At 44.1% G+C, this 12,965-nt stretch overlaps 1 protein-coding gene across 1 annotated transcript in view; it reads right to left on the bottom strand.

The window, feature by feature from the left end:
- Nucleotides 1-2,868: 2,868 nt before the first annotated feature.
- Nucleotides 2,869-12,965, bottom strand: part of LOC120023926 (A-kinase anchor protein 12-like) — a 64,253-nt gene continuing 54,156 nt past the window's right edge. Inside the window, exons 3-4 of the mRNA XM_038968028.1 lie at nt 5,332-7,559; nt 2,869-5,256 (exon numbers count right to left, since the gene is read on the bottom strand). Coding sequence (XP_038823956.1) covers nt 2,869-5,256; nt 5,332-7,559 — 4,616 coding nt within the window. The remainder of the gene's footprint in view (nt 5,257-5,331; nt 7,560-12,965) is intronic.

The raw sequence follows: 12,965 nt of genomic DNA, 5'->3' as shown, positions 1-12,965 counted from the left end.
AACGTTTATGAATAGTTATTTGGTCAGAATAGGTGATTGTCATAAAAATATCCGGACTTTCTGGGAAAAAGATGCTACGTTAGCACAATGTATAACCACTGATTTCAGCTCTAAATATGCACATTTTCGAACAAAACATAAGTGTATGTATAACCTGATGTTATAGGACTGTCATCTGATGAAGCTTATCAAGGTTAGTCAAAAATTATATATCTTTTGCTGGTTTGTTACGATCGCTAACTTTTGCTGCTGGTAAATGGCTTGTGTTTCTGGCTATTGTGGTAAGCTAATATAATGCTATATTGTGTTTCGCTGTAAAACACTTAAAACCTCTTGAGAATATAGGGGGTGCTGTTTCGACTTAGTGAAAATTGGTCTCCAAATTAAACTGCCTAGTACTCAATTCTTGCTCGTACAATATGCATATTATTATTATTATTGGATAGAAAACACTCTCTAGTTTCTAAAACCGTTTGAATTATGTCTCTGAGTGAAACAGAACTCATTCTACAGCACTTTTCCTGCCAGGGAGTGAGATTTCAGAAATCTTGGCCTCTGTTCCCAGGTCAGTTTATAAGTCCCTGTGAATGCTGTGGGGCTACAAACACTGCCTACGCCTTCCTCTAGATGTCAGTAAGTGGTGACAATTTGAATGGGGTCGATTGCGCAATCTGGGACTTTATATAAGACCAAGATGCGGAAGTACCTTTCTTTTCTGCCCTGCGCTTGACGCACGATGGACGTCAGACTGGCCTCCTTCCAAGCTTTGGTTCAGCCAGTAATATATCTCCGGTCATGTTTTTACTCGTTATAGGTGTTAAAGACATCATAAGGTAGTTCATTTAAACCGAATTATAGCAATTTATATCAGTTTATTGCGATTTTCTGGCATTTCTTTGTGACGCACTTTCAAGAGTTGGACACTTTTCCGGTACATGCCGAACGTTAGTGGCCATTTCGACAGGACAAGAGGACATCTTTCGACCAAAAGACGATTAGACCGGAGAAAGGACACATTGCCCAAGATTCTGATGGAAGCTCAGCTAATAGTAAGAACTATTTATGCTGATAAATCGTTGTTCTGTTGAAAAATGTTAAACGCATAATCCGCCATTTTTTTTTGGGTAGCTTCGCTTTGGCGCACCCTGTATTGCGCAGTAAGGTTAATTTTAAAAATGTAATTCAGCGATTGCATTAAGAACTAATTTGTCTTTCAATTGCTGTCCAACTTGTATTTTTTTTGTCAAGTTTATGAATAGTTTTCGATAAAAATAGGTGTCTTTCCAAGATGGCGCCGGGCAGATTGCTTGAGTAGTTGGACACTATTTCCATTGTATAAGCACGATTTGTGCCGCTAAATATGCACATTTTCGAACAAACTCTATATGGATTGTGTAATATGATGTTACAGGACTGTCATCTGAAGAATTCTGAGAAGGTTAGTGAAAAAATTAATATATTTTGGTGGTGATAACGCTATCGCTCTTTTTGCCTTGAATCAATGCTGGGGTAATGTTTGCACATGTGGTATGCTAATATAACGATTTATTGTGTTTTCGCTGTAAAACACTTAGAAAATCTGAAATATTGTCTGGATTCACAGGATCTGTGTCTTTCAATTACTGTACGCTGTGTATTTTTAAGAAATGTTTTATGATGAGTAATTAGGTAATACACGTTGCTCTCTGTATTTATTCTAGTCGAGTTGTGATGGTGGGTGCAATTGTAAACTATGATTTATACCTGAAATATGCACATTTTTCTAACAAAACCTATGCTATACAATAAATATGTTATCAGACTGTCATCTGATGAAGTTTTTTCTTGGTTAGTGGCTATCAATATCTTTATTTGGTCGAATTGGTGATAGCTACTGGTGGAGAGAAAAAATGGTGGACTAAGAAAAATGGTGTCTTTTGCTAACGTGGTTAGCTAATAGATTTACATATTGTGTCTTCCCTGTAAAACATTTTAAAAATCAGAAATGATTGCTGGATTCACAAGAAGTGTATCTTTCATCTGGTGTCTTGGACTTGTGATTTAATGATATTTAGATGCTAGTATTTACTTGTGACGCTATGCTAGGCTATGCTAGTCAGCTTTTTTACTGGTGGGGGTGCTCCCGGATCCGGGTTTGGGAGGAACTAGAAGTTAAGAAATCGGAAATATTGGCTGGATTCACAAGATGCTTGTCTTTCATTTGCTGTACACCATGTATTTTTCAGAAATGTTTTATGATGAGTATTTAGGTAGTTCACGTTGGTGTCTGTAATTACTCTGGCTGCTTCGGTGCTATTTGTGACGGTAGCTGTGATGGTAGCTGCAATGTAAAACTGATTTATACCTCAAATATGCACATTTTTCGAACAAAACATAAATTTATTGTATAACATGTTATAAGACTGTCATCTGATGAAGTTGTTTATTGGTTAGTTTGGTTGGTTCTTGGTTAGTTAGGTTGATTTTGTGCATGCTACCTGTGCTGTGAAAAATGTCTGTCCTTTTTTGTATTTGGTGGTGAGCTAACATAAATATACGTGGTGCTTTCGCTGTAAAACATTTAAAAAATCGGACATGTTGGCTGGATTCACAAGATGTTTATCTTTCATTTGCTGTATTGGACTTGTTAATGTGTGAAAGTTAAATATTTCTAAAAAATATCTTTTGAATTTCGGGCCCTGCACTTGAGCTGGCTGTTGTCATAAGTGTACCGACGTCGGGTTTGCAGCCATAAGAAGTTAACTAAATGCATTTACAGTAATTGTGGGGAAATATTTTTGGAACTCTTTGACAACATCCACTCATTGCTTAAAACAGGTAATTGTATAATATAGACTGCTCACCTGCTCACGATGCTGCTGTGAGCTCTTAGGAGACAGGTTTGATCTCCTTCACCACCTCCTCAATCACCTGCACCATCACCTCCGCACACTTCACCGACGTCGACTTCTCTGCCGCTGCCTCCGCTGGGCTGGCAACTGTCACAGCCATGGCAAGAGCAACCTCCTCTTCCATGCTGTTAACTGGGGCGTCTTGGATGGCAGCCACAGCCTCTGTTGAAACATCCGTTTGATGCTCTTCCAGTGCTGTCTGGGGGCCGTCCGATGCCTGTTCCTGAACTGCGGCACTGTCGTCTTTCATGTTTGTTTCGACAACATCGGCGACAGTTGGAGCAGGGGCGGGGGTATCTGGTGTGGGTTCAGGGGTGGGGGTGTCTGGCGTTTGTTCAGGGTCTGTTGTGTCTTCTTTGGCCGGGGCTTCCTTTGTCTCTGGTGAGCTAACAATGGCATCTTTTTCTACCACCTCCTCCACCATGATTTCCTCTTCTGCCTCTTCAATGATCTCTGTTACCTGTATGACCACCTGTGTGGTCTGTGGGACTACGACCTCTGCAGTTGTCTCCTCTGGCTGGGCTGGGGCTTCAGCAGTCTCTGTGGGGGCATCTGGGACTGGGGTCTCTTCTGTCACAATCGTTGCTTCTGACTTCTCTTCAGCTGTCTCTGGAGTGGGAACCTCTGCTATCACTTCCTGAACCACTGCTATTACCTCAGCTTGTTGAACCTTGAGTTGGAATTCCTTAACTACTTCCTCTACCTCAGATTGTGGAACTTCCTGAACCACTAATGCCTCGATGTTGCCCTCTACCTCTTTGATCTCCTCCTCTGCCTTTCCATCTGTCTCACTCTCTGTCTGTTCCACCTCTGTTACAACTTCAACCTCTACAACTTTCTCCACACTTACATTGACCTCCATTGCTTGCTTTAATTCCACTTCCTGTTTTATTTCCTCTACTTCCGCTTTGAGAACATCCTCCACCTCCTTGATACTCTTTGTGATTTCAATTGTGACTGGAACGGTCTCAATGACCTGGACAGCCTCGTGGACTTCCTTTTGTGTTTTTTCAGCCTCGGCTAGTGCCTCTGGAGTAGCAGACACCTCTGCTGGGGTTTCTGGTGCTGGTGCCTCAACTTGGACTACAGGAGTTTCAGCAATGACAGGTTTCTCCTCTGCTACTAATTCAATCTCTTTCTCTATCGTTGCTACCGCCTGGACTGGTAGTGCATCTTCAGTTGTGATGGTAGCAGTGGCAGAGGCAGGCGCTTTGGGTTCAAACTCTGCTTCAGACACTTTCTCCACAGCACTCTGGATGACCACCTGAGCGATGACCAAGCCCGTCTCCTCCATGGCCTCTGCCTCCTTTGTCTCTTCAGCCTCTGTAACACCAACCTCAGTCACCTGCACTTGAATTTGGTCATCGCCAGCGGGCTCTGCAACTGCCACTGAGACCTTTTCCACTGCCACGGCCTCTGTGACCTCCACTTGCTGGGTTTCCAAGGACTCGGACAGTGGGCAGACGAGGTACGTGGTCTCCTTTACAATGGCAAACTCTTCAGCAGGGGCAACAATGACTGCCTCGCACACTTCAGTGACTGTGGGCTGGTTGGCATCAGTTAGTGAAGTGACCGTTTCTCGGGCAGCAGGCTCATTCACCTCCTCTACAGCAGCGATCTCTTCGACGGCAGCCATCTCTTCTTTACTTTTGACCTCAATGACAGGTGTTTCAGAGCCATACACAATGTTAGCGGCAATGGAGTCTTCGACAGTTGGTACAATGGGGTCCACAATGTTCTCATTCACCGCAGGGGCCTCAACAATTTCAACCTCCATCTTGATATTATTGATCGTGGTGACCTTTTCATCTTCATGCTCTTTACCCTCAGTGGCTATATTAGGATCTGGAATGTCTTCAATAGTTTTCTCTAGTGGCGGCTCCAGGAATATGCTTTCGACCTGCTCCACTTGAGCCTTGAATACTGGGTCTTCATTAGCGTCAGCCGCCTCAGTTGGATCAGCCTTATCTTCTACCGGCGTCTCAGTGGATAGACCATTGCTGATCTCAGCTAGACATTCCATGGTGGGAATTACAAGCTTCTCCACAGCCACCTTGGTGATCTCCTTGGTGTCCAGGACAGTGTAGATGGCGGAACCCTCGATTTCTTCATGCACCATCAAGACAACCTTTGATTTGGTTTCGGTGAACTCGATCGGCGGTGTGGGTTCTGGGACGGAAGCAGCCTCCTCCAGTGGGATCTCTATGATTTCCACAGAAGTCAGGCTTGGAAGATCACTGAGCAGCTCCACAGCCTCCTGCGGGACCTCCAAAGACTCTGTCTCAGGCTCATTGGGCAGAGGGGTGGTTTCGCCATACGTGGCTGGGATCATCTCTTCAGTTACCTCGGAAACAGACAGCTCAGGCTCCTGGCAAGTGACTGCTTCTGGGATCTGCTCTAAAATGTTCTCGGCATCAGAATTTGCAGTCAGCTCGGCAACAGACAACTCAGGTTCCTGCTCTTGGCATGATAGCAGGAATGTGGTCTGTTCTGCAATGTCCTCTGCGATGGTGGTGTCAGCAGATTTGGGGGTGGCGGCACCCTCTTCTGGGATGTCACTCAACTGATCATGTGGAATCTCCTGGAGGTTTTCCATGACCGCCTTGGCTGAGATACAAGAGGGGGATCTCTCTTCAATGGACAATTGGACCTGAGTGATTGGTGCTGCTTCCTCAGAGTCCTTTGTCTCCACTATCATTTCGGCTTCAGCCTCTTCTTTACTCTCGGCGTGCTCGTTGTCGTACTCTGAAAGAGGGACCACGGCTGGTATGTCGGAATCTTCCTCGCCAGACCCCAGATTGGAGGAAAGCAGCTTCTTCTTTCTGCGTCCGGGAATGAGTTTCCTCAGAGAGAAGGAGGACTCTTCTTTGGGAATTTCACTGTCTGAGATTACCTGTTCGCCACCAGATTCATCTGTCTTCTCCTCGTTTTTGGGCTTCTTTCTATGGGTGACAAGACGCTTGAGAGTATCCCAGGTGGAGTCTCCTGCGGCGGGGCTAGTGGATGGTTCGGGGGATGACACTGTGTTTTCCTGATCTGCCTCTCCAGAGCTGCCAAGAGGAGACTCTGCTGTCTTAACCTGCTCTTCCCCAGTTGGTGGTGCCTCCTCTTCGAATTTGCTCTCCTCATCTTCAGAGTCAGAGGTCTTCCTGGTCCTCTTCTTGTTGCCGCCCATACACATCAGGGCCTCCCAGGAGAGTGAGGTGTCCATCTTCATCTTTTTGGGGTCCTCTGTGCTGCCCTCCAGGTCCTCTGTGGTTTCGGTTTTTGGCTCCTCCTCAGTGAGTTCCGGCTCTTTCTTTTTCTCCACAAACATGGCACTCTCAGTGGAGAACAGGGTGGTCAACATGGCCTTCTCAACAGTTGCCTCGTCCTCGCTCTCAGAGGGCCTCTTGACTCGTTTCTTGGGTGTCACCAGCTTCTTGAAGGAGGACCAGGGCATGATACCTTCTTTCTTCTTCCCTTCGTCTGAGCTGGTTACCTCCTCATCAGCCTCTTGGCTGGCCTCAGCTTGGGTGGCTTCCACCCCGATGGCATGCTCACCAGACTCCTCTGGAGATGATGACCCACTGTCAGGTTTCTGGACCTCTGCCGACTCTGTAGAGGACTGGAGCTGTTCAGCCGCCTGTTCCCCAGACTCGGTCAACTTGGTCTCCGTATCTTTCTTGTCTTTCTTCTGTTTCTTGGTAGAGAGCTTCTTCAGGCCAGCCCCAGTAAAGAGCTTTTTCAGTGGGCTTCCCTGGGCCTTGACCTTCTTCTGGGATGAGAAAAGATCAGCCTTGGTGGTGATCTCAACTGGGGCCTTGTCTGAATCCACAGCTTCTTCAACATTTTCCTCCGCTTGTTTGGTGTCATCAGTAATAGCGGCTTCTGAGGTTTCCATGGCAAATTCGGCTTGGATCTTCTCTTTGGTCTCTTCGGCAGATGCTTCAGGTGTCTCAGTTTCTGGTGTTGTCACTGGCTCCACCTCCTTCACCTCTTCCTTTGCTTTCTCTCGCTCCTCCTCCACCCCAGCCTCTGCTTTCTCCTCTCCCTCCTTTATCTTCTCCTCAGCAGCTTTCTCTTTTGGTTCCTCTTTGGCTCTTTTGATACTTGCCTTCTTGTGCTGGTTGGAGAAGATTCCGTGTGTAAAGAACCTTCTGAAGGGGGACATGGGGGTCTCCTGGCCACGTGGGGTAGTTGCAGCTGCAGCTGGGTCCAAGGGCTCTTTTTCTGCAGCCTCTCCATCCACAGTCTTAGATGGGGCATCCACTGGAGTTGCAGCCTTAGCTGCGGTTTCAGCGGCGTCAGCCTCAACAGTGGCAGTCTCTGGCTCAGCTGCCTTCCCCTCTGCAGTGGCGGCTTCCTCCTTAGTTTCCTCAGACCCCTTAGTTCCTCCTTCCACTTCCTTGTCCATCAACTTCAGCATCTGCATCGGGTCAGTCTTCTCATTTTTGTCCTTCTTCAGAGTGAACTTGAAGCCGATGAAATTGAAGATCTTCTTGAAACCCACCTCGTTGGCCTCGCCCGGTTTCTCCTCAACCTCCTTCTGTTCAGGCCCGGTGATGTTGTTGGCGTCAGGAGACTCATTCTCCTCCTCCTCTCTGTTCACCTGAGAGGCCACCACAGCCTGGAGGGAGTCCATCGTCTCAGGAACCTCCTCCTTCTGAGACACGGACACGCCATCAACTGAAATGACAGAGAGATAAGTATTCATCTTTAGGTTGAGGTAATACACATTCCCACAAACAACAACCAGCAGGCACTCTTTCTCTCACACGGGCACATAGGGTGGAGCCAGACTAGAAACAAGACTGTCAGGGCAGAAGGAAAATGGGTAGAAAACAATAAAAAATATCAAACTGATATAATGTAGTTGAAGTCGGAAGTTTACATACACCTTAGCCAAATACATTTCAGCTCGGTTTTTCACAATTCCTGACATTTAATCCTAGTAAAAATTCCCTTTTGACCCCCTGAGTGGATTTAATCAATCATTTGATAGATTGATTGCAGTGAGATTAAGTAAAAAAACAATGGTTTGATCATTGACACCACCCAACAACAAGCCCTGGAGGAGACGTGTTTCACAATGAAAGCAATTCCATTGCCAACGCTTGAACAAAGATTCAGTCTCAAAACAAAGAAAGCTTAGACAAGGCTATACTGTAAACCCCTCAGCTGTGTTGCTTTTTCCAAAATTATAGCTACCGACTTTATCCACTCATGCATCTACTGTAAGACGTAGTTTCTCTATTGTTTAGGTTATAAAATGGCGCCGAAAGAAAAGGCAGCAGTTTTACGGGCGCCCAACCAATGTGTTTTTTTTTTTTGCGTTATTTGTAACTTATTTTGTAAATTATTGTTATAATGTTTCTGCAACCGTATCAGCAAAAAAGAGCTTCTGGATATCAGGACAGCGATCACTCACCTCGGATTAAACAGATTTTTTACGTCAACAAGCAGGACGCACAGTACATTCTCCTAACACCAGACAAGGCCAACATCCCAGTTAGTTGCAAGTGCAAGAGACGTTAGGAACAGAGGACACAGAGCTGGATGCCTCATGAGGATCCGTAGAAGGCGAGTGGGAAAGCTGCCGTTACGTCAATATTACTCGCCAACGTGCAATCATTGAACAATAAATTAGACGAGGTACGATCACAAATATCCTACCAACGCGACATCAAAAACTGTAATATCCTATGTTTCACGGAATTGTGGCTGAATGACGACATGGATATTCAGCTAGCGGGATATACGCTGCACCAGCAAGATAGAACAGCACACTCCGGTAAGACGGGACGGGACGGGACGGGGGGGGGGGGCAAATCTGTGCATATTTGTTAACAACAGCTGGTGCACGAAATCTAAGGAAGTCTCTAGATTTTGCTCGCCTGAAGTAGAGTATATTGTGATAAATTGCAGGCCGCACTACTTGCCTAGAGTTTTCAGCTATACTTTTAACGGCTGTTTATTTACCACCACAGACAGATGCTGGCACTAAGACCGCACTCAGTCAGCTGTACAAGGAAATAAGCAAACAGGAAACCACTCACCCAGAGGGGGCGCTCCTAGTGGCCGGAGACTTTAATGCAGGGAAACTTAAATCAGTTCTTCTATCAACATGTTGTTTTTACATCTTTACCTACCTTTTGTTCACCTAATTCCTTTTTTGCACTATTGGTTAGAGCCTGTAAGTAAGCATTTCACTCTAAGGTGAAATATTTATATTCCCTGTTATATTCGGCGCACGTTACAAATAAACTTTGTTTTGACAGAAAGAAAATGTGGCTGTTGAACTAGTGACAGGTGAGATAAAAAGAAACATACACACACGCACACACTGCCTGAAATTCCTGCCATGTCTATGTGTTTTGACAGGAGTGGGGTGGAGGTAGTGGGATAAGTTCACAGGCTCTGTAAAACCTCTGAGGCCCCCTTTCCTGTGACATCCCCCTACAGCAGGGGAAAGCTCACATCTGGTGCTGGGAGTCTTTTCTCTGGGGGTACTCAGCCTACCCTTGGACTCTCAGACTGGGAGACACACAGTCTCTTAATCAGAAAAACATGCTCATTTCTTCATAGTGACCCTGTCACTCTCTCTTCTGACTGTCTATCTGCCAGATCAACACACACACACACACACACGTCCCTAACCCCCCCACCACACACGCAATATACCCATAAAACAACAGTATTAGAATACAGTTCAATATTAATAATTTGCCCTCTGACAACCTTGCTAATGTTAGTTTTTAATGCATGTCTGAAGATAATCCTATCTTTTTAGAGCCAACTAATGAAAGATCTTTCTCATCAATTTCTCTAAGGGATGAAAGAATGTGAAAAACACAAGGTAATATATCAAAAGAAATGTTAAACTAAGACATAAGACATTGGAGCATAAAGTTTCAATTTAAATTAAACAAATTATATACAGTGCATTCAGAAAGTATTCAGACCCCTTGACTTTTTCCACATTTTGTTACGTTATAGCCTTATTCTAAATTTCATACAATATTTTCCTCAATCTATACACAATACCCCATTATGACAAAGCAAAACAAGTTTTTCGATTTTTTGCAAATGTATAAATAAATAAGTATTCACACCCTTTACTCAGTACATCCTCGAGTGTGCTTGGGTATGACGCTACAAGCTTGGCACACCTGTATTTGGGCAGTTTCTCCCATTCTTCTCTGCAGATCCTCTCAAGCTCTGTCTGGTTGGATGGGGAGTGTTGCTGCACAGCTATTTTCAGGTCTCTCCAGAGATGTTCGATCGGGTTCAAGTCCAGGCTCTGGCTGGGCCACTCAAGGACATTGAGACTTATCCTGAAGCTACTCCTTCGTTGTCTTGGCTGTGTGCTTACGGTCATTGTCCTGTTGGAAGGTGAACCTTCACTCCAGTCTGAGGTCCTGAGCGCTCTGGAGCAGGTTTTCATCAAGTATCTCACTGTACTTTGCAACTGTTCATCTTTCCCTCGATCCTGAATAGTCTCCCAGTCCCTGCCGCTGAAAAACATCCCCACAGCATGATGCAACCACCCCCATGCTTCACCATAGGGATGGTGCCAGTTTTCCTCCAGATTTGACGCTTGGCATTCAAGCCAAAGAGTTCAATCTTGGTTTCATCAGACCAGAGAATCTTGTTTCTCATGGTCAGAGTCCTTTAGGTGCCTTTTGTCAAATTCTAAGTGGTGTGTCATGTGCCTTTTACTGAGTAGTGGCATCCGTCTGGCCACTCTACCATAAAGGCCTGATTGGTGGAGTGCTGCAGATTGGTGGAGTGCTCCCATCTCCACAGAGGAACTCTGGAGCTCTGTCAGTGACCATCAGGTTCTTGGTCACCTCCATTACAAAGGCCCTTTTCCTCGATTGCTCAGTTTGGCAGGGTGGCCAGCTCTTGGTGTTTCCAATCTTTTTCCATTTAAGAATGATGGAGGCCACTGTGTTCTTGGGGACCTTCAATGCTGCAGACATTTTTTTGGAACCCTTCCCCAGATCTGAGCTCTACGTACAATTCCTTCAACCTCATGGCTTGGTTTTTGCTTTGAAATGAACTGTCAACTGTGGGACCTTATATAGACAGTTTTGTGCCTTTCCAAATCATGTCCATCAATTGAATTTACAACAGGTGGACTCTAATCAAGTTGGAGAAACATCAAGGATGATCAATGGAAACAGGAGCTCAATTTCGAGACTCATAGCAAATGGTCTGAATACTTATGTAAATAAGGTATTTGTTTTTTATTAGTAATACATTTTCAAAAAATCCCCCAAATCTGTTAATCAATTTTAGAATAAGGCTGTAACATAACAAAATATGGAAAAAAGGAACCGTATATCCCTAAAAACACGTATATTTTAAGAGAGATATGTGAGGCTAGGGCTGTGGCAGTCACGAAATGTCTTCAGCTGGTGATTGTCAAACAAGTAACTGTCGGTCTCACAGTAATTGACCGTTAATTAACAAACACATTTATCATCTCCTGGCTTCCACACAGGCTACAAGCCAGTTTAAAAAGTCAAATAAATCCATGTAATATAGCCTACACCTTCACAATAAATCCATTATTTATTTTAGACAGGTCTAAAAGAAGCATGATATATAGAAAATGTAGTCCATTTCAGAAAAAAATTATAGCATATTGGTAGGTTCTAATTATTAGAGTAAGAACTCGGACACTGAAAGCTTAAACCAACTTTATTCTTCCCAAAGGATCAATCAGCTGAATCGACGAAAACATATTCACACGAGCACCTGTATTTAACCCTTTCTCCTAATGCTGAGTCTCCTCCTACACATCTGAACAGCCAATGCATCTCTGTTGCTAGACAGAACCATTAGTGATATCTGTTCTTCCTCACTTCATCTGACCTGACCTCTGCCCCAAAGTGCTCACTCCTCCCCAACTCACAGGAAGGACGCCTGTATACTTAATAATAACTTCACCATGCTCAAGGGGACTGGTACCAGACTGTATCTCTTCTCCTCCCAGAGGATCCCTGATGGCTAACAATAACCTATCCTGACATAATGTAAATGTTATACATTACCCTCTCTACCTTAGTGACATGAATAAGTATATTTCCTATTCTCAGAACCCAACAATACTCTGAGTTGTCCTTATGTTAGATCCTGATGTGGCTATGCCAAATGGCTGTGGGCTACACTGGTTAATTTAGCAGACAAGACTTGTTTAATATTCCGTGGCATTATTTTATAGTATGAAGAATACAATTGAACAAAGCTGAATAGAATACATTTTCTCCAAACGATTTGAGGGAGTGCGCACATGCGGCTATTCTGTCTTGAGTGGTTAAGAAATAGGTACTCCTACATATATGCTTAATTTAGAGTTATTAATGTAACTTTAGTTGTTCTACAAACGTTGGGCTATATGTTTTGATTTTTAATGCATTGTAAGGCTGCATGATGAGACTAATGTTGATATGAAAAAAGTCGCTTGAAAGGCATGAGCTCAGCTTTGTTTTTTTGTGCAAGCTGTACACACTCCAATAGTCTCTCATTCACAATTTGACAAGCACTTGATAATGCCTCGAATTTCTCGGCGGCATCCCCTTTGTGGCCGTAATGCACCCAAAACAAATCCATGCCTATTGCAGTGCTGCGTTGTGCCCTATAATACTGCCTTTCATACCCCTTGACATATTCCACGTGTTGCAGCCTGAATTAGAACATTTCTCTCAACAATCTACACACAATACCTCAATGAAAAAGTGAAAAAATGTTTTTATGAAATTGTTAAAAATGCTTGAACATATGAAGAATGGTAGTGATGTGTTGTGTGGTTTTGCCTCAAATCATTTCTTTGACATATTTTTTGCAGTTTCACTTTAGCGCCCTATTGCAAACAGGATACATTTTGGAATATTTGTATTCTGTACAGGCTTCCTTCTTTTCACTCTGTCTTTTAGGTTAGTATTGTTGAGTAACTACAATGTTGATCCATCCTCAGTTTTCTCCCATTACAGTTATTAAACTCTAACTGTTGTAGAGTCCCCATTTGCCTCATGGTGAAATCCCTGAGCGGTTTCCTCCCTCTTCCGGTAACTGAGTTAGGAAGGA

The sequence above is a fragment of the Salvelinus namaycush genome, chromosome 29 (genome assembly GCF_016432855.1).
Source record: "Salvelinus namaycush isolate Seneca chromosome 29, SaNama_1.0, whole genome shotgun sequence".
NCBI lineage: Eukaryota > Metazoa > Chordata > Actinopteri > Salmoniformes > Salmonidae > Salvelinus > Salvelinus namaycush.
This window is presented reverse-complemented; position numbering and strand designations above follow the sequence as displayed.